The sequence below is a fragment of the Aethalodelphis obliquidens genome, unplaced genomic scaffold (genome assembly GCF_003676395.1).
Source record: "Aethalodelphis obliquidens isolate GAN/ISIS:26980383/991018 unplaced genomic scaffold, ASM367639v1 scaffold16, whole genome shotgun sequence".
In the NCBI taxonomy this organism is placed as follows: Eukaryota; Metazoa; Chordata; class Mammalia; order Artiodactyla; family Delphinidae; genus Aethalodelphis; species Aethalodelphis obliquidens.
The window spans coordinates 13368103-13389776 of NW_020837960.1; the positions used below are offsets into that span (position 1 = coordinate 13368103).

At 49.5% G+C, this 21674-nt stretch overlaps 1 protein-coding gene across 1 annotated transcript in view; it reads right to left on the reverse strand.

Moving 5' to 3' along the window:
- Positions 1-21250, reverse strand: part of ERICH6B (glutamate rich 6B) — a 42712-nt gene extending 21462 nt beyond the window's left edge. The window contains exons 1-2 of the mRNA XM_027116118.1: positions 20938-21250; positions 16897-16951 (exon numbers count right to left, since the gene is read on the reverse strand). Of these exons, the coding sequence (XP_026971919.1) occupies positions 16897-16951; positions 20938-21250 (368 nt within the window). The remainder of the gene's footprint in view (positions 1-16896; positions 16952-20937) is intronic.
- Between the last annotated feature and the right edge of the window lie 424 nt (positions 21251-21674).

Below are 21674 nucleotides of genomic sequence, written 5' to 3' on the forward strand. Positions count from 1 at the left end.
GGTTTTTCCCCCCCCTTTTCTTTTATAAGTTTAGAAAAATGTATCTACTTAATCTTGAGTTCCAGGGACACAAGATTTCATTCTTGTGATTGTAGTTAATACCTACAGTCCTGAGAAAGTTTGTTAGTTGTAGGGGAAAGGATGTATAACCTGAATCAACATGCATTGGAAGTGTCAGAGGTAAGTTGACGCAGGAAATTAGAGCCACAAGCCTGTACAGGCAGGCAAAATATTGTGCAGTAGGGCTTCCCTGGTGTCACAGTGGTTGAGTCCGCCTGCCGATGCAGGGGACACGGTTCGTGCCCTGGTCTGGGAAGATCCCACATGCTGCGGAGCGGCTGGGCCCGTGAGCCATGGCCACTGAGCCTGCGCGTCCGGAGCCTGTGCTCCGCAACGAGAGAGGCCACAACAGTGAGAGGCCCGCGTACTGCAAAAAAAAAATATATATATATATATTGTGCAGTAAAGACAATGCAACATGCTGTAGATGTAAGGCTTATTCAGACAATTGGAACTTCCCATGGTGTCTCTGGTTATTGGATACAACTCGGAAAGGACAGCTATTAAACTTCCGGGGCTGGTTCTGTGCCCCTCTGAAGAGTGTGGGAGCAGGACTCAGATTTGGGGGAGATGCTCCACTGCTCTTTGTTGCGGTGTCTGCACTGCAGACGCTGTTGTCCAAAGTTTCTGCCCTGCTGGGCTGCCCCAGGCCTGGTCCTTTAGTTGAAGACAGCAGGCTTTTCTTGGGGCTTTTGGGGTTTCTGGTCACTGTCTTTTCAGCACCCAGTCAGGGGTAAATGAAGCAAAAAGAAAACTCAGGAAACTCACCGCCATGTCGTTCCTTGGGTCCCAAGGTCCCTAGCCAGTCTGCCTTCTTCTCTCCGTCTTTTAGAAGCTTCTTGTGTTTGTTTTATATATAATGTATAGGGTTTTAAGCTGTACTTAGTGGGAAAATTACATTTAGTCCACCTTTCCAGAATCCAACGTCATTTTTTTTTGGCTGTGTTGGGTCTTTGCTGCTGCGTGTGGGCTTTCTCTAGTTGCGGTGTGTGGGCTTCTCATTTTGGTGGCTTCTCTTGTTGCGGAGCACGGGCTCTAGGCATGCGGGCTCAGTAGTTGTGGCCTGTGGGCTCAGTAGTAGTGGCTCACGGGCTTAGTTGCTCCACGGCATGTGGGATCTTCCGGGACCAGGGCTCGAATCCATGTCCCCTGCACGGGCAGGCGGATTCTTAACCACTGCACCACCAGGGCAGTCCCAACTTCATTTTTACATAGGGTTTCTGCAAAGGACGATTTGCCTTGATATCTAGGTATCTAGGTAGCTTACATGATTTGTTTTTAGCTTTGCTGCCTTCAGAATCAATCTTGAGGGTTTTTTGTTCATATTACTGAAAGCAGGGCGTTGTGGTACCATACTTGGCTTTCTTCTGACCCTCTTTGGTTTAATGTGTGTCATTTACACTTAGGCTGTTTTAAGAAAAGCTCACTTCGGCTGTGCTAACAGTGTAGTGAAGCTGTGAATCCCAGGGCTCAAGAGGCAGTGTCCGGCTGGCCCTGGGCCACTCTGCTCTGACATTCAGAGCCAGGTGTGCTCCAGTTTTTATCCAACTTACATTGGCTTCGGAGTCTTCGGCTTCCAGTGTGCCAGTGGCATCACTTAACGTACGATCGCAAAAGCTCTCTTTAGAGACAGAGTTCTCGGCTTTCAATTTTGGAAGGCACAGCAAAAGGAGAGGCATTTGGAGAAGGAACCAAAACAAGAAACAAACAAAAACAAAAAGAGAAATAGATTTATGGCATTTACACTTGCGCTTTTGGATAAAAATGCATATGTCATCAATAAGACTTTAAATTCATCAAATCACTTAAAATTTGACTTGGGGATATTAATAAAATCGGAATAAAAAGGTCAGTTTCAGTGACAGACTTAAGAAAGTGAGTGTGTGTTTCTGGTGGCCAGTGAAGATTCATCTGACAAAGTGACATTTGAGTGAGTCCTGCATGAAGCAAGGGAGCGAGCAGGCAGATGGCTGGGGAAGAGCATCCCTGCCGGGGAGCAAAGGAGGTGCAAAGGCCCTGAGGCGAGAGAGAGTGGGAGCATGTTGACATATCTGACAAACTGGAAGAGGCACAATATGCCCGGAGAGGAGGGAGATGGGAAGGGGCAGGGCCAGCTCACCGAGGACCTTGTAGGCCATGGGAAGGAATTTAGATTTTATTCTGAGAGAGATCTATCCTGAGTGTGATTTTTCTCTTGGAAATCCTGAGAAATATCCCTAGCGCCCGTCCGTTTTGTCAAAAACTGCCCATTTCCAGAATTGCACATGGTTCGTAATTGCTAATCAAAGCCTAAAAGATGAATCGCCAAGCCAGTGAGCTAAAAAAAAAAAAAAAAAAAAAAAAAAATCTCTCAGAGATAGCAGATGCCTTTGTTCTCAAGGTCAGCCACAGCCTGGTGACCCTGGGCCAGGAGAGGGCTGGAAACCTCCCGTGTCGACGGGGTGCAGACCGAATGGAGGAGTTGATAATTACAACTTGGGCCTGGAGTCCCTGCTCCCAGGAAGGTGTGGCTCCCGAGGCAGAGCTGGGGGGAAGGGCTCCCACACAGTAATTGGGCCCCCGGGGAAATTACGGTGGCCTTTGTCTCAGCTTCAGGATGACATCAGCCCCTCCACGCTGGGCCATCCCGAGAGCCCTGAAAATCCACCGGCTTGGCACTGGGCCGACCGATTCTATCTGACGTGTGTCCCTGCTGGGCCTCGGGGGGCAGAGAAGGGGCATTCTTCGTGATCTCCATACACACACGTTATTTTTGCACTTCTTCCCAACTTTGGTTCAATAATGAAAACGCTGACTCCTTTGGGCCCCTGGGGGGATGGAGAACTCCACTCAGCTGCGTCTGCCTGTACTGACACCAGGCCCAGGGGCCTCTCTGCCTGCAGACCTCCTACCCCAGCCTTGGCTTGTTCCTGGTGGAAACCTGCCTCCTTTCGGTGGCCCCTGTGTGGTGCGAGTCCCCCCACAGTTCTTTCCCGCCAGGCACTCACCACCCCGCTGGGGTGCTCACAACTGGCAAAGGCATCGGGCCCTTTCCGCTCATTCCAAAACACTGTGTGTCGCTAGGCTGTCTGCCAGGGATGCGGCCTAGAGAGGTTTTAAAACTTCTTGTTGGGATAACCCCACAAGAATCCTTGGGAATTCAGGCAAGAACCTCGGGAAGCTCCGTTTGGTTGTCACTGGAGAGAAGTGGAGGAACTGGTAGAACAGGGGTCTGGGGAGAGCGGGTGGCAGAGCCTCTCTGTAAGGGTCTCTGAGGATGTGCTGGCCCAACATGGAGGAGTCCGGCTCTGGTCCTGATAGCTTAGCAAATCCCCATGATTTGTGAGTGCTGTATTTTAGTAAGCTTTATTGAATAATAGATAGTTAATTCGAGGGAAAAAAAGAAGTAGGTGTTTGTCAAAGGAAGAAGGGGAGTTGGCAGGAGTGAATGAATACAGAGCAGCAGTGTTCAGAGGCATTCGGTCCCACATAATCATTAACCTTAACATCAACAAGCACTGTCTGCGTGTCAGGAGGCGCCCAGTAAGTCCGCAGGAACACAGCCGCAACTGGGGCAGAATGAGCAGGGAGAGCTTTATTCCTAATTAACTTTCCCTTTGGGGATTTCTGTCAACCTCTACCTTTGTTCTAGGGAGATCATTATCTTCCCCTGAAGTTGCTTTATGGGGGGACTGGGGGAGGGGGCAGGTGTCAGGCCAGGTTCCTAAGTGGCGGCCCTGTTACCCAGGACTCGAACCCCTCCCAGCTTGTCCCTCAGTCCCCTCGCACCCTGGCCCCCTCATCTGTGTAATGGGGACCATAAGGCTTATCTTCAGGGTGGCTCGGGGGACCGGCGCTAACGCAGTGGACGCCGGGCACACAGCATTCCCTGAAGTGGAGTGTGCCTGTCCCGGACTGGTGAAGATCAAATCTAAATTCTCCCCCGTCCGATCAGTGGCTCTCCTGTAACGTTTTTTTCTTGCCAGAAGCATACTTCCTGAATTGGGGTAGATGTTTGAGTCCGGTGTATTTGCCCTGCAGGGCAGATCCCCACGTTATAAACGAGGAAAGGGAGGGGACAAGCAGTAGGCGACTAGCCCTGGGCGGGCTCTGAGAAAAGAGCACACAGGTGAAACTCGGTCCTGTTTTCACCTCCTCCACCCTGCACGTACTGAATTCCTTGTTGTCCTTAAATCAAGGATAAACGATGGGCTGGTCTGGCAGCTGCTACGGGCACAAATCTGTAATCTGTTCTGAAGCCACTCAGTGTGCTTCATGGATCAGCGGCCCGAGCTGCTGCCAGGATCTTGTGAGAAATGCAGTCTTAGATCCACGGAATCAGAATCTGCATTTTAACAAGATGCCCGGGTGATCGCTCTGCACATTAAAGTCCGAGCAGCAGTGCTCTACCCCAACCGCCCCCCACCCCGGAAATGAAATAAGATGAAGAAAATTTTATAGTCTAGAGTTGGGAGGAGTTTGATAAGCCACCTGTGTAGGTAACCCTGATTCTCCCCTCTTCCCCCGCCCCCATGCTGACAGACAGCAAGCACGTCCTCATCCCTACGTTGTTTCTAATAGGATGGGTCTGGTTAATCGCAGGGCTTTTGTGGAGTGATGTGTGCAGGTTGGGATTCTGCCGCCAAAAGGCTTCTCCCCTGTCCTTCCCCTTCATAGAATTCAACTATCCCCTCCTTAATAAAAATTTAATCAGGCTTTAAGGGTACCATCTGAGGGGCTCTAATTCATTCCCTATCAAGCTACCATCGAATGAGTCTGTCTGGAGGGGCCCATGCATCCCAGTCAAGCCCTGCTGACCAGACTTCAGGGAACCTAGCAACTGACCGACTGGACCCTCTTTAAATGTGGGTGTCCCTATACAGAGCTTGAGTAGAGAGATGGACCTCTGGGCCGTTCCCAAGTCATTCTGTCTCGCTCCCGAGACCCTCTCTCTGTTTCTTGTTCTAGCTCCCTTTTACAGTTAAGGACAGAGAAACATATATAGGTTCAGGGACTGTGTGCCCAGCATGTCCCTCGGTCCTCTCTAGGACTCGGCACCGGCTGGACCAGCAAGGCACCCACCCGCCCAGGGCGCTATCCCCGGCCCCGGCTGCTCTGCGGGGAGCAGGGATCTTTGGATAGGTTATGTGGGACTCTCACCATTTCCTGCCTTTTCCGGTTCTTCAGTGGGAACAAAGGCTGAAAACAAATAGGAAAAATGATGAATAGGATGTGGTTCGGTGAACTGTTAACCCTTAAATGTCTGGGAGACCAGGGTGGAGACTGCGTATTGTAGGGTAAGAGGCTCCCATGACGGTCAGCGGTTGGAGGCCTGTAGCTTATGCCCAGCACACGTTGATTCCCCTCCGTCTGTTCATAGTTCATCTTTCCCACTAGAGTTTAAGTTCTGAGAGGGTAGGATGGCTTTGTCCATATAAAGATGGACAGACTACTGCCCAGTACACAGTAGGTATACAGTAAATATCAGTAGATGCACAGTACATGTCACGGAATGAACTGAGTATGGATAATCCATTATCTCCCCTCCTAACTCCAGTGGTAGATATTATTTCCTCCCCTTTCAAAACTCAATTTTAATTCAAAATTAAAAGCATTTTACCCTTTGGCCAAGTTTCTTCCCTGAGCCTTGACCCCTGACACCACGTTCTAGAAATAATGCCTCGGCCACTGGCCTTAATGAAGGCTACCGTAATCTACAATGGTCAGAAGAGGACTCTCTCTGGCTCAGGGTGTGCTAATTCTGTGCTTCTTCCCGTCTCAAAGATGGATTCGTACCCTCCGGGAGTCATTTAAAATCATCGTAGAACTATAAAATTAAAATGATACCTTGTGAATCAGACTTTAAGGGGGTTAGCATCGTTGTTGAGTCTTCCTCTGTTTGAGATTTTGATTTTAAAGGTACTGTTAAAAGACAGAAGAGGGTGGCCGTTAACAATTTCAACCTTATGCTTTCCAGGGGGTTCATGTTGGACGCTTAGGGTCTGAGGTTCTTTCTTGGCACCCAAGGCTGATCCATAGAGGAGAAAATGGGCTGGAGGGCACAGCTGGCGTCTGCTGGACGCTCCCTCTGCCAGCCTCCTCCTCTTAGCTTTGCTGACTTACTCTGGGGCTGCAGTGAACAGTGACTGGGAAATGTGGGCCCTCGGTGGACAGAGAGGATGGCTGGGATTGAGGGGAGACCTTAGGGATATTCCTCCTTCTGTAGGAGGAAGAGCTGCAGGAACCATAGAGCCAAGTGGCCTCAAGGCCGTGCAGACTCATAATGGCGTCTGCCTGTCGCTGTAGGAAGTGGGCATCTCAGGTGTTCTGCTGTCAAGAGCTCCCGGAGAGGTGCATAACGGGGGCTGGCGGGGAAGCATGAGGGCTGGCGAGTACAGATGCACTGGGTTATGCCACGAGAGGCTACTGTGGTTTTTGAGAACTTTTGTAAAGTTCTTGGTTACCCATGTTTTATATTTTCTAGAATTTTGTGATCCCTGCTCCTTTTTGCTCCCTCACCCCTACCTGTCCTTCTCCCTACTCCCAAACACATGCGTGGGTGCGCGCATGCGCACACACACACACACACACACACACACACACACACACACACACACACACACACACACACACACACACACTCTCTCTCTCCCTCTCTCTCTCTCTCTCTCTCTCTCTCTCTCTCTCTCTCTCTCTCTCTCTCTCCATTCCTAATGGCAAGGAAGCAGAGGCGAGCTGCCCCCTCCCCTCTCATGGGAGCGGCAGGATCTGAGCTCGGTCTGTGATGAGAAGCCTCCCCACCTGGGCAGGATCAGTGCTGCCAGTGCATCAGCTGAGCCCGAGCCCTCCACAGCCAGGGAGCTCTCCAACTTCGAAGGACGCGCATCCTACCATAAATGGCTCCGACTGCTGGGAATCACGTCTATTTCTTAACTAATTTTCCTCAAGCTGGCCCTGTTCTAGCCCTTCCGTGCAGATGGAGAGGTCAGGTCTTGGTTTTGTGTGTCAGATCATCAGGTAGTTGAAGGCAGTTATCCTGTCTCAGAGTCACGTGTCTTCCAGACTTAACGCCCTCATTTGCTTCAGCAGTTCTTTGTACGATGTGGTCTCCAGGTTGGCCTAACACCACCCTCTCCTCGAGCCCTGGCCAGTCTGCCTCTAACCCTCATAGAGTGTGGGATCCCCCGAAGTGAACAGCGGCCCCAGGGTTGCTTCTGCAGTGCAGGCTAGAACAGGACCCGTCTCCCTCTACATAACCTTTTAATTGTTCTTGGTTATATTTACTATTCTGGTAGTCACACCAGTCATACCATTGACTTATTGAGCCTGTGGTTGAGTAAATCATCTACAATAGACAGGGCATTCCCCCCTTGTCCTTCTCCATCCTGTTTTTGTGGGCGTAAGAGCAGGGTCTAATCTAAATTACCATTCTGTTGTATCTAGCCAGTCCTGATCCAATGTTTCTGCCTGTCAAGAACTTTTAGAATCTGATCACATTATTGGCATCACCCAACAGCTGCCACTCATGTACAGATATAAATATTCCTCCTACATCTGTATCCGAGTCTGTGGATACAGACTGGACAGAGCCCTGTGGCTCCTGACTGGAAATTGGGTTGCCTCTGATCCTTAAACAGTATCTCTGGATGGTTATTCAATAGCGATCATGCCATTGTCTTGCACTAGCATCTACCTGGTATTTGTCTATGTTGTCCATAGGAACATGAGGAAGGCTTTGAAAAAGAAATGTGTTTTGGAATTCGGGCCTCCAAATTCCACGGTTCCCTGATCTAATAACCTTGTCAAAAAGTGACCTAAAAGCCAGTATTACTTGATCTGTTCTTATTGATCCTATGCTGGTTCCTTGTGGTCATTTTGCTCTCAGTTATTTGCCCCAGATTGGTCACAGACTCATTTCCCCAGTTCTTCAAAAACCATAAACATGATTAAACTTTTCTCTCTCTGTAGATATTCTGGGGTAGACTTTATCTCGGTCAGGACACAGCAGTTACCATTCTTTTCTGATCTTCTCACCAATCTTTGGTGTCTGCTATTTCTTTTTTTTTTTCGATGTTGGGGGTAGGAGTTAATTAATTAATTAATTAATTTTTGCTGTGTTGGGTCTTCGTTTCTGTGTGAGGGCTTTCTCTAGTTGCGGCGAGTGGGGGCCACTCTTCATCGCGGTGCGCGGGCCTCTCACTATCGCGGCCTCTCTTGTTGCGGAGCACAGGCTCCAGACGTGCAGGCTCATTACTTGTGGCTCACGGGCCCAGGTGCTCCGTGGCATGTGGGATCCTCCCAGACCAGGGCTTGAACCCGTGTCCCCTGCATTAGCAGGCGGATTCTCAACCACTGCGCCACCAGGGAAGCGCTCCCGGTGTCTGCTATTTCTTGCCTAACTTTGCTGTACCCTTTTCAATCTGAAGATCATCTTCTTTCACAGAGAAGTCAGAATTCAGTAGCGATGGAAGAACATGATTTTCTTTGACTCGTTCCTCAGCAGGCACTAAACAGTGGCTCTGTGTGCCTTGATCTACTTTTTGCCCGAATCATATTTGAAAAGGGCCCCCCTTCTTTTGTTGCTGCCTGCAGTATTATTATTATTACTTTTTGGTAAGAATACATTTACCCTGGACTTCTGCTCTCCTGACACTTTTCTCAAAGTTCGAGACATTTTCCTACTTTTATCGTAGGTAACAATCGTATCTTTTTTAACCTCTGCATGTGATCTTTCAAAATCCGAGTCCACTGAAAGGAACTCTGTGCAAACACTACTTGGCACTTTTTTTTTTTTTTTTGCGGTATGTGGGCCTCTCACTGCTGTGGCCTCTCCCGTTGTGGGGCACAGCCTCCGGACGCGCAGGCTCAGCGGCCACGGCTCACGGTCCCAGCCGCTCCGCGGCATGTGGGATCTTCCTGGACCGGGGCACGAACCCGCGTCCCCTGCATCGGCAGGTGGACTCTCAACCACTGCGCCACCAGGGAAGCCCCACAGCTCCTTTCTAACCAAGACTGTCTCTTCATCATCTACCTTCTCATCACCATAGCTGATCTTGAGCCTGCTGAGGATTCAGCAGCAGTTCCGCAAGTATGTAACAAATATTTACAGGCGCTTACTGTGTGCAGGACGCCAAGTCTTGAGGATTCCTACAAGCAGGGTTATAATGCTCTGTGTTAGAATTTCTGGTGTACTTTGTTCATGACCCTGCTCTGTGCCTGGCTGGGTGGACACCTGAGGCCATAACTAGTCTTTCTGGCCTTCCACCTGCTTCCTCACACGAGCCACGAGACATTCCTGGTGCCTTTAGCCTTCCTTCCATGTCAGACCTGCCACTCTCTGTAGTAATAGGTTTCAAGGATTTATTTATCTGGGTGTTACACCTCCATATTTGGTTCAAAGTGCTGTTTGTAGAGTCCATGTAAAATGCTGTTTCTGGCGCACTGGAATTGAATAGTCCCGTAATAAAAAATGCTTTAGAAATAGGAAACTAGCACCCATGAAATCTGTTCTATCCTAGAGGTTCTCTGGTTCTCCACCACTCCTGTGCCTGGAATCCTCTGGGATCTCATTAAGGCCGAGGCAGGGATGGTGATAAGAAAGCCTGGGAATCTGCGTCTTTATGGGCACCGGGTGCTGGGGTGCACAGTCCTGGACCCAGAGGAGTAACACTGCTAACACTCTCACCTCCGCTCACTCCTGGGGGCCCTCAGTCAGCACTTTGAATTGCTTTTGCCTTGATTGACTGTGTTTCTCCAACAAGTGGATGGGTGGCTTCTGCCCTGGGCTAAAAGCAGATTCTCTTTTGCATCCACCGTGCTCGGGAACCCTTAGTGTTCTGTCCTCCAGCTGCGAAAGGACTGGCTTTTCTTCGTGGCACGGGCCCTCTGCCTCCTCTTACCTCGATTTTGAGCTCCTTCCTGGGGCTCCACGCTTCCTGGATTCCCCTTGCACCCCTACCCCGGTTACCTCCTCTTACAGCGGTTCACTCTTCCAGAGGAGTCTCTTAATGAGCCTCTTTGCCCCATTCCACTGTCCAGACACAACCAGTTACCTGTTGCCAGCAAATTCTGCCCAATTATTATGAACACTCTCCAAAAGATTGATTGTAAACCATAGGCAGAAGGGAAAAGAAAAACCTTCACGAATTCTAGGGAGTTGCTTACTTCTCCTTGTGTTCCAATCTCTGCTGTAGCCACCATCCCCTCATGTCTCTGCAGGAGCCTGGGGTATGACATTGACCCTGGGTTTAGTTGCTCCAACACTGTCCACACCTTTGGCCCAGGCCACCAACATCACAGGATCTGATCAGTAGGTATTGCTGCGGGTGACTAGACTTTTGCTAAACACTAAATACACGTTGGCTTTAAGGAACTCCGTCCTGGAAAAGACTTAGCTACAAAACATGTTCCTACAGACCAAATAGGCAGAGTGCTTAAAACCTAAATTAGATCCAGACGTGACTGGCTCTGGAAATGAAGCTTGGGGACCAAAAGGATCATGAACGAACACGGCAAATGAAGCGGTGATTTCCGGAGGGTCTCCCTCTGGAGGTGGGCGCGTAGTGGTACGAACAGGCTCTGGTGACTCCCTCCCCACGCCCCAGGCTTCTCCTATCTCTTTCTCCTCTCCCACATCCTTTCAAGCTTAGCATTGGCGCGTTCAGGCGATTACCCGGTAAATGACTGAGATCCTGCTTTTGAATATTGAGATAAACGCTCCGATTTTTTCCAGCTGTCATGCTTACTGACTCCGAAATGGTTCCTGTTTTCAGGGCTCCATCGGAGCACACACACTAATAAAAATCCCACATGAACCGATTTAGCCTGTAAAACACTCCTCGTCACGTGCTGGCCCCCGGCACCATGGCACTCCTGGCTCGTGTGGGCCTGCCTCTGCCGCTCCATTCTCCCTCGTAGGGTTTCTGACTCTTGATTTCATTTAACCACATCTGAGCTACAAAATGTAGCAGGCACGGATGGGGGCAGGGGAGCGAGGTGCTGGTCGGGAATCTAATGTACCGCTGCCATGACTACAGATGTGAAACGCACGTGTGAATCTGTGATGGGTCCGTCTCACTCAGGCTGGGTTTAAATTATTGATAATGGCGAGAAATGCCATTCAGTGTTGCACCCCCAGGATCCTAGGGCGAGGAACCTTTGGGCTTCGTGGGGCAGAGGATTAAGGTCCTCAGTGCAGTCTTGCCCAGCTGTCTCTTGAGTGTCTCCTAGTTGTGGCCACAGAAGTTCCCCCTGCGGATGATCCTGGCTCGCTCTGAACCAGGGCTGGCTTTGACCGCACGCCGAGATGGAGGGTCTGGGTGGGTCCCAGTCCCTTCACCATGTGATTGTTCGGAGATGGCCTCTCTCCTCAGGGAACCAGCCTGTAATCTGGGAAGGAAATGGCCTGTGTCCCCGAGGGAAATAGGGCCTGTGTTCATATAGAACAAGAACAGGAAAACCGGGCTTCCCTGGTGGCGCAGTGGTTGAGAGTCCGCCTGCCGATGCAGGGGACGCGGGTTCGTGTCCCGGCCCGGGAGGATCCCACATGCCGCGGAGCCGCTGGGCCCGTGAGCCATGGCCGCTGAGCCTGCGCGTCTGGAGCCTGTGCTCCGCAGCAGGAGAGGCCCGCAACAGTGAGAGGCCCGCGTACAGCAAAAAAAAAAAAAAAAAAAAAAAAAAGAACAGGAAAACTAATGAAGGGACAAGGGGAAGATCTCAGAAGGTGTTTGTCTTAGCACTTTGCAGATGCTCTTTCTCTGACGGGGGTCTGGGATGAGGAAGGGGGTCCCAGGGTTAGGGTGGCACAGGAAGCAGTATATGCATCATCAGCCCAATGGCCACTACTCCAGCCTCCATATTCCACATCCACGGAACGCCCGCAAGGCCACATCTCCCCAAGCCCCCAGGAGCCCGGCCGCAAGGTGGATGCCGGCTGTGGGGTCCCTTACCCTGCCGGCTTTCATAGCTCCACTCCGTCTGTGTGCTCTTGTCCTGCAAGCCCAGGAACTCTCCATCGTGCTTCACCAAGGATGTAGATGGCATCGTGTCACTGAGGAGAAGCTGGCTGCTGGCAGGTTCAGGGGGTGGGAGGAGGGACAGCAAAGAAGGTGGTCACCCGAGGGACGCCAGCAGCAGAGGGGAGCAAGGGTCGGCCCACCTCCAGACAGGGGCCGGGTTAGGAACCCAGAGCTGTGGCCTGTGGGGAGGTTGTGGTGGCGGCGGCTGCTTCCCGGTCCCCGCGGACTTCGGCCTGTCCCTGGTGGTGGCTGTCACTGGTTGGAAGGGACCACCTTGTGGACCGTGGAAAATAGGCCTGTGTGCCATTCTGGGTGCCAAGTGCAGCTTCACTTAGAGTGACAGGCTCTGGGGGTGCCTTCAAAGGCCAGTCAATGGGCCAGGCCTCCGTGCCAGACAGTCTAACCTTCCAGAACATTCTGTGTCCCTGCTGGCTCACCACCCTGCTCATTCCAGTCGTCCTTCTTGCCTCAGAGCGGCCTCAGGCAGAGCGGAAAAAATCAGCAGCCGCTTCAAACCAAGCACTGACGTCTGTCCCCGCTAGTCTGCCCACTGCACACACCACCATCTTCGAGAAAGGGCGCTGGGTGTGAGGCTCAGGCCCTGCTACTCGGGAGCTCAGGATCAAAAGGGGTGACCCAGCACCCCGACCTACATCGTGTCCTTCCTCAGGAATCTCTGCCTTTTAACTGGGGCAAGAACCTGTGATTCAGACGGATGAGAGGGGCTCTTGGCCCTGAAGCCATCTCGTGGAAACTGGCCCAATTGGCAGAGACAGGCCTGAGGGGAGACGCCCGGCCTGTCAGTGGGCAGAGACTGTGGCGGCAGAAAGCACCTAGACTTTGGTGTCAGGCGGTCCGAGCTGAAGTGTTGGCTCTTGCGCTAGAGTGGGGTAACCTTGGGTGAGCCACCTAACTTCCCTGTGCCTCGGTTTCCGCACCTGTTCGGTAATTGTACCCCCTCCCCCAGGTCCGCACAGGTGAGGACAAAACGAGAGTGGGCAGTGTTGGCTGTCGTTGTTCGTAGAGGGGAAATGAGAAGTTCAGTGGCCCTTCATGAGACGGGCCTGTTCCCTGTCGGGGTCAGTGTTTCCTGATGCAGGGATCGGGGGTGGGGGGCAGAGGGGCCGCAGTCTGAGGCTGGGGGCAGAGTTGAGGAAGGGAAGAGGAGGTAACTTGCTCTAGCCAGAAAGCTGTTCTCCCTTCAGCGTTGCTGGGAGTGCCAGGCAGATCTGTGCCACTTCGAGGGGACCCGGGGGAGGGTCCGTGCCAGCCTGCGGGCTGGGGCAGAGCAGCTGTATTCTCAGGATGTACCACTAGCAAGGGGCCCCGGGGGCAAGTGGCGAGATGCTCTGGTCTTAGGTCAAGTGACCACAGGGCTCAAGAACTAGTGGAGAAGGGGGAGCTTTTTAGGCAAGTGTAAATCCTTGCCCTGCTCCAGGCCTCAAGGCCACATCAGGAGACCCCCCCCGGGGCTCAGTTTCCTTATCCTTCTGGTGGGATAATGCCTGTCCTACCTCACTCAGCAGGTGCCCACGGGGACCCAAGGAGATAATGCAGGTCCCCATGGATGGACTTTGACAAATCAAAGCTGTTGACAAACACAGGGATTATACTTAAGGTCATGCAGGGCCGCTCTGGTCATTTCCATGCTCATGTACACTTGCCCAGCACCCTCCTTGCCACGCCTGCCCCAGGCTGGGATGTTGCAGGGCTTCTGGGGTGCCTGCCAGAGCTCTGCTGTGGCCTCAGCACCCGGAAAGCAGGACTGGGGCTCCGGCCTGCGTGGCCAAACACCACCTCCCTGCCCCGTCGGCAACGCGGAGGTGTTGCAAGCCCGAGCCCCTGTCCCGAGATCCCAGGCCTGCTCCTGCAGCCGCTTCGGAGCGGGGAAGGGGCCTGGCATGTGCCTGGGGACCTTGGGGACGCATGTGGAAGAGGGCGCCTTCCCATTTACAAGGGACCCATGAAACACCTGACCTGAGTCTGCTCCCTTCCCATCCCCCCTGCCTTAGCAAAGAAACACGAGTGGGACCCTTCTTGCCCAAAGGGGTTTGTGGAGGGTTTGGTCTCTCAGCAGCCTTGTGTGAGGAAAATCCAGGGCCCCTCTGAGCACGCCCAGGCCCAGACCTGGACTCGGGGGAGGCAAGCCGAATTGCTCAGGGACAGACCCAGGTCAGGCCCCAGGCTCCCCGCAGGGCCCCGGGAAAGAACAGGAAACAAACTCAGCTGCGATACGAATAAAAGATTGGACGGGTGCTTGTGTTTGGAGTAAAGCTGACCAGGAATCAGGCTCCTTGTCCTGCACGTGCTAAGTTTTCCTCGTGGTGGCTCGTGGGAGCAGAACGAAGGATACCAGCGATCCACAGCCCTTACCGCACGTGCCCCGTGTGCTAACCTCTGCTCCACGTGCGCCCTGTCAGTACATTTAATCCTCACCACAGCCCGGGAGTCGGAAACTCTTCCTGTCCCCATTTTACAGGTGGGAAAACTGAGGCAGAAGAGTAAGTGGCTGCCCTGTGGCACACAGCTGACTGGGTGGAGCAGCTGCGATTCACACCCAGGCAGGTGCGGATCCCTGGCTCCAGGGTCCCTGTTCTCCATCACAGCCTTCCGGAGGGTCACTTCACCATCAGGCCCCTTCAGTGCCACGTCGCTTGCTCCTCTGTGAGTATCAGTAGCTGAGGTGCCGGGGCCTCGGGAAAGCACTCCCTCTCAGGAATTGCCTTAGTAGGGCTGGACCTGGCAGATACATGGTGAAGCGTGAAGCGTGGAGCGGAGGGGCCGGTAGAGGGCGGGAGTGGGGAGCTGGCCTCACCAGGTGGAGGGGAGCCCCGTGCAGAGTACCGTGCCCTCAAATTGTAGCCTGTGTCTTTCCTGCGCAGAAGAGCTGGGGTTTCGTTCCTGCTTCTCAGCGTAACCCAGCTGGCCTTGGGCTTCCTTTGTAGCTAGCGTCAACCCACTTCACCGGTGGAGGTCAATGACTGCCTTCCCCCAGTCATCCTTTGGGGCAGATGTAGGGGACGAGGACTGTGAATCAGAGGCCTTGTGCCCCCTGCCCCACATGGGTTTCCACAGAGCTGAGCACACAGAGGCTTCTGTCCACAGCGGTGTCAGTGACCGTCTAGCGTGGGCCGAGCCCTGTGGCGGGAGTTTCATGAACACGCACTGCGCGATTACTTAGAGCTTGGAATATGCCTGAGCAAGGAAGACGGCAACTGCCTTGTGGGTGTTCACTCATCTCTTCACTGCGAGCGCTGCCAGGGCCCTTGGCCATTTCTCCCCAGCTCAGCCTTCTCTCCAGACTCAGCTGTCCCCTGCCCTTTCCTCTCCGTAGTTCTGGGCGCCCAGGACCCTGATCCTGGGACTCGTCCCTCAGCTTGTGAGTGGCTGAACAGCAGAGGGGAGCTGTATCGGGAGGTCCTTTGTGTGTGACTTCTAGGAGACCCCCGCCTGAACTGTGCCTTCCTCGGGGGTCCTGCTCCCTGCGGCCCACCCCACTCTCACCCCCACTTCCCACCTTTGGGACTGCAAAGGCTCCTGAAGCATCATCCCTAAGCATGAACTTCCACCTGACTTATCAGAAAAAAAAAATCAAAAACTTTTACCTTGCTTTAAGACTAGGCGGGGTTTGCGATGAACGAGCCTTGAATTCTGTTGGAAAAAAGAACAGAAAGACAATGTTGGAAAAAAAAAAAGAATCTTTCTATTAAAAAATCTGTTGTTAGGTATGTGATGCTGGGATTGGGGTGGAGAGGCCCTGATTTACAGAATTTTTCTGTTTTTGCTTTTCGTTAGCATTGTCTCTCTTAATGGTTTCCTTTAGAAATTATGAGGTTGAAATTTGATAAAATTAGAACTCAAGAAGCTAATTTTCATGAAATCATGGATTTGGGACATTTAGGTTTGCTTTGTTAATCTTTTGAGTTATTACAGAGGCCTCCCTCTGTCACAGGATGAAGGACATCTATCTATACAGGAGAGGTGGCTGAGGTTCAGAGGATATAAATGTTTTAAAAATTATTTTTCCTGTGTTTGTTGGCAATCTGTATGTCTTCTTTGGAGAAATGTCTATTTAGGTCTTCTGCCCATTTTTGGATTGGGTTGTTTGTTTTTTTGATACTGAGCTGCATGAGTTGCTTGTGAAGACTCTATTTGTGTCATTTAATCACCTGACCGTTGGCTTTGAATGATAGGACATCAAGAATTTCAGGTACAGTTGGCATAAAATAGATTCTAGAGAATGGCACAGTGGAAGTAGTGAAGAGATGGCGGTCAGAAAATGTGAACTTGAAACTTGAATGTTCAACACTTATCCATAGTTTACCCATGAGACAGACTATTATCGAGGAATATTACTTGGCTATTAAAATGACGTCTACAAAAATTAAGCAATACGGGCAAATATGGAAGTGACAATACTGAGTTACAAAAGTAAAATACAGACTTATTTTATAGACAGCATATTTAAAGTGGTAAAAACAGGACAAAACAAGGACCACAACCACCAAACATGCAAAAAACGAGGGCAGGAGGAACAGAGTAAAAATGATAAAATGTGAATCAGCTTTACTTATATTTGGATGTTGGTAGGTTGGGTGTTATTTTTCTACTTTTCAAATTTTCCACTAAAAAAATGAACAAAAGTAGATTTTGCTTCTTTTTATGTTACTCTTCTCAAATTAAAATATGCATGTAATTTATTAAAAAGCAGAAACAAAGGGTGAAAGGAGGGAAGAAAGGAGAAAAGAAAGAGAAGTGACTAGAAGAGAAAGAAGAGAAGGCTTGGGAGCCTGTCTTGGCCTCTCTAATTATTTTCCATGACCTTGGAGAAGTCACATACCCTCTCTCAAACTCCAGGATCCGCATCTGTGAAGGGGGCAGGGGGTAAAGAGTGGCTGGAAAATTGAAAGAAACAGATTGCGAAATATACACTGTACACCCTATGCCACTGGACTGTGCTCCCCACCTTCAGGGCAAGACACACACAGAAAGTGATACTGTTTGTACAGGAGCAGAGTGGAGGCTGGGGCGACTGGTCTTGGGGCTCAGCATCTCCCCCCAGTAGTGGCCGACTCATGGCACCCTGATGGGGAAGCTCTGCCACTATCTGTGAACTTTCCTGCTGGACAGGTTGTCAGGCTCTCCCATCTCTGCCTTATCGGTGTATCCCAAACCTTTCTTATTAAATACACAGAATTGCTAGGTTCCCCCTTTGGAAATGGTCCTCGGGGCACCACCTCTCAACTGGAAATGGCGACCAGATTATAGCATTTTGGCCAAATAGCATTCAGAGCCGCCGAAGAGGAGCTAGCAAGGGGAAAGAAAGTCAAATCCAGCCGAGTATATGCATCAAAATACCATTAGGTAAGAACATTACGAATCAGAACGAATATACTGTGACATCTCTACGGCCTTATTTGCCACAGAGCAGAATTCAGCTTTAGGAAGGTCTTGGGTTCTAAATAAACAAAAGGGGCCTTATTGTGGGGTGGTTTCCTGTTCTGTGACAGCATGACAGAAATGTAGATCGTACTTCTTCCTTCCTGCACCTTGTGAGATCAGAAAAACGTTTTTACACCTGACAGTTGTATGGGGTGGGAGAGCTTTCAAAGCATTTCCAGAATGTTCTTTCATTTAATTGGCACAATCACAAGGAATTTTTTTGCGTGGGGAAAGGGAGACTTGGAGCAGGTAGTTGACATGCCCAAGGTCAAAGGCCCACCCTTGTGCTGGGTCTTCTGACTCTGACACCACAGGGTTTACACCCATGTTTCACAGAGATGATCTGGAACCGCCCAGTTCCAATCCGGGGAGATCAGTCCCATGTGGTATTGATTATTCAGTGACAGTCGATGCCACATTTACATTCAAGCTGCTCATCTAATTTTATTGGGTTTTCTCACAAATCATGGGGAAGATCATCCCTTCTTTTAAAGAAGAGACGGGGTGAGGGGTGTTAATCTGACGTGCCCTGATTGGTCCAGGGCAATGGGAGACTCTGACCTTGCTGCAGAGTAGCTGGGTGGGGACCCTAGATTCCTCCCACACCCTAGTTCATTGCATCTTCTCTTGTGTTTTTGTTCTGTCCATTTCACAAAAGAGGAAAATGTGGCCAGGGGATGTAATTTACCCTTCACAAGTCAATAGTAAGGAAATAATAAAATATAATAATAATAATAACAACAATAATAGCTAACACATAGTCTTAAAATGCTATATGCCTGGCATAGCTCAAAATGCTTTACATAATTAAACCCCTTTCATCCTCACAAACATCCTATAAGGTAGACCTACTGTTATTCCTAATTTACAGCTAAGAAAACTAAGACACAGAGAGGTTAAGTGACTTGCCCAAGCTCATGCAACTAATAAGTGGGAGAGAGCTGGTGTTCAAACCTATGCAGTCAAGGTCTTGAGAGAGGAAGAAAAAAAAGTGTTCTTTGTGACAGGTTCATGTCTGCCACCAAATAGACAAGGAAATAGCGTGCATGCTCCTTTCTCCTCTCCTGATCCCGTGGCAGACATCACTGGCGGATCGTGGCACACTTTCCTGCTGAGCCCAAACGAGGACTCAAAGTCCTTCTCATTGCAGTGCTTCACCACTAACCTCTAATAATTAATCCGTCAGCATGCGAGATGGAAGCCCATTTGTCATTTCTTGGGCTCATTTTATAGGCGCCGATTAATTCATAATTCATAATCATTAATTCATAATTCATAATTCATAATCAATTCATAATGCATAATTCATACTCTGTAATGGCCTATATGGGGAAAGAATCTAAAAAAGAGTGGACATATGTGTATGTATGACTGATTCACTTTGTGGTACACCTGAAACTAACACAACGTTGTAAATCAACTTTACTCCAATAAAAATTTAAAAAAACAACAACAAAAAACAAAAACCAAGAAAAAAGGTGTGTGTGTGTGCATGTGTGTGTCTATATATATGCCTGGCTTTGTGAAATGAATGAAACTGAATTTGATTCAGTTTGCATTTACTGAGGATCTGAGTCAGGAAAGCACTCTTGTTAGGCTCTGAGGTTCAAAACAAGAGATAAACAAAGTTCCATCATAAAGGTATTGGGGAGAAATTATACATAAAGAAATCGTGATGTAAATTCTTTTGAAGATTTAAGGTCCTCTTGTAAACCCCTTCTTAACTTAATCTGTTTTGTACAGTCTGGCTTGGCACCCTGGGTTTTCGTAGACTAAGACACGCTTCCATGTGCCTTCAAAGGCGTTTTCGTATTCCCCTACAGGTTTTTCAGTGCCTCTCCAATTTTTGCTAGCAGGGCATTTATTTTCAAAGCTTGTGCTTTATACACAGTTCCATTCACTTGACAGCACTGTATTTGTCCTATTCTAGTGGGTAATATATTTACAAAGGTCCGACACATAGCAGGCACATGTTAAGAATGCTTGATTCATACTGTGCAGAAGAAATGGCTTGAATGCTAGTTTTCAGTGTTAGAATCACACTTGGTACTTGAACAGCAGGGTTATTAGGGTTCTGAGAGGGAGCTCAGTGGTAGAGGCGCACAGAAAAGAGAATTTCCCGGCAACAGAGGAATGAGCTCTCCAACGTACTAACTTCTGGGAGGGCAGTAGGAATGTAGGATGATACACCTGATTTGAGGCAGAGGAGGTAAAGGTAAAGCACCTGTGTGGCTGCCGAAGCCACCCAGCTTTCAGGACGTAGGCGGTGTGCAGTCAGACTGGGATTTAAAAATCCAAGCTCCCTGAGATGCTTGCGGTTGGTAACAGGACGGGATCCAGAAAAAATAGGTTAGTTCTCTTTCTAGGTCAACATTAAGATGATGCAGATGACCTGGATTTTTAACTTTCCGTTCCCGGTTGGATATGTCCATTCAGTCATAACATCGAGGGAAGACACTGTGTGGGCCTGGGAATAAATGCATATCAGCCACTTGGAGTCACAGCACAAGGAGCCCACTGCCAAATAATAAAACCCAGCTTAAGGAAAAGTTGCCAACTGCAGAAACAGTATTGGAAAAATGTCAGCTCTAGGATGAGAGAAATCACTGCAAAGTTAAATACCCTCCAGCAGGGTAAGACGATGCCTTCCAGGGGCTGAACGGGCACCCTGGGAAGCATACTAGTCTCTGCTGACTTAGTAACAGATTGTGGAAATGTATGCTAGGAAATAATTAGAGCTCATGAATAAAATTTAGCTCTAAGGGTGTTTATCAAAGTGCTGTTTTAAAGAGTAACCAAAAAATCAGAAGCAATAAATGATCAGTAATAGGAAATCAATTAAAATGTTACGGTTTGAAAATATAATACAATGGGATGCAGCCATTAAAATGACTTGTAGAAAATTGAAAGCATGAAATGATATTCCTATAAGTATGTAATATCTATATGTAATTATAATACAGAAATATAGAAATAAGTATACCTTAAAGGGCAGGTTGCAAGCACTATATAGTGTCTGGGGAGGACATAACCAAAGTGTAAAAGCGATTATCATCTCTGAATGGGAGTGATTTTTGCTTTCTTCTTTTTATGAATATACAGTTTCTCAAACATCTACCATGCACATGTATTACTTGTGCAACAAGGAAAAAGAAAAGATACAAGTTAGGGGGTGTTTTCTGTTTGTCTTATTTTGTTTTTTACGAACAGGCGCTTCCCGTTCATCAGGTCTCCTTGTCTGCTCCGTAGGCTCAGTGCTTGGGGGCGCAGCTCTTGAAGTTGTGAGTAGAACTTGGTCAGAAATGATTCATGAGTCTGCCAGTGCGGTGCGTAGGGTCGATCATTTACGCTTTGGCTGTATCTCAAGCCTGTTCTTTTTTCCTGGACATCGTGATGCACTAGAACTACCATGTATGGGACGTTCGCCCCAGATACTCACCCTCTTCCAGAAACTTTTCATACAGAAACATTTTTCCTTCCAGCAGCTCTTTCTTCTGTAGATACTTTTCCTCCTTCAGATACTCCTTTTCATCCAGATACTCCTTTCCTTTCAGATAATTTTCCTCCTCCTCCGGGTACTGGTATTCCTCCGGGCTCTCTAACTCTTGAAGAAATAAAAATTCTTCCACTGAACTCTCCTCATCTCCTTCAGTATCTTCTTCCTGTGAAGACAAGGTCTGCGTGGAGCGGTGGAAACTTGTGGAAGGGTGAGGAGGTGATGCTCCCGATGGCTGGAGATTTCTAGCAGACATGCTGGGAGGCATTTAGCAGAGGAAAGCCTTCTGCAGCAGGCGGAGTCACTGCTTCGTCATCCTGGTAACCGAGAAAGGAATAAGACCCCATTAGTCAGGAATTACCTACTGCATGCCGTTCACTCATTGCATTCCGTGGTCTTGGGATGGCCCTTTGAGTACGCATATCAGTACATGGTGGCCTGTGAAAAGGCACAACAAGAGAAGGCAGAGGTTTTACACCTCCAGGAGCTGGTTGGAGAGACCACATCTGAAGGCAGCGCCTTTGAAATGACTGCACAATATGAAGTCAGTGAGGAGAGCTGGAAAGTGAAGGAGCCATCGGTGTTTAGTGGTGCAGTCATTAGAGAAGACTTTGACTTACTCATCAAGAAATATTTATTGCTACAGTGATCAGGACATAGACTGTCTTCCAGGAGCTTCA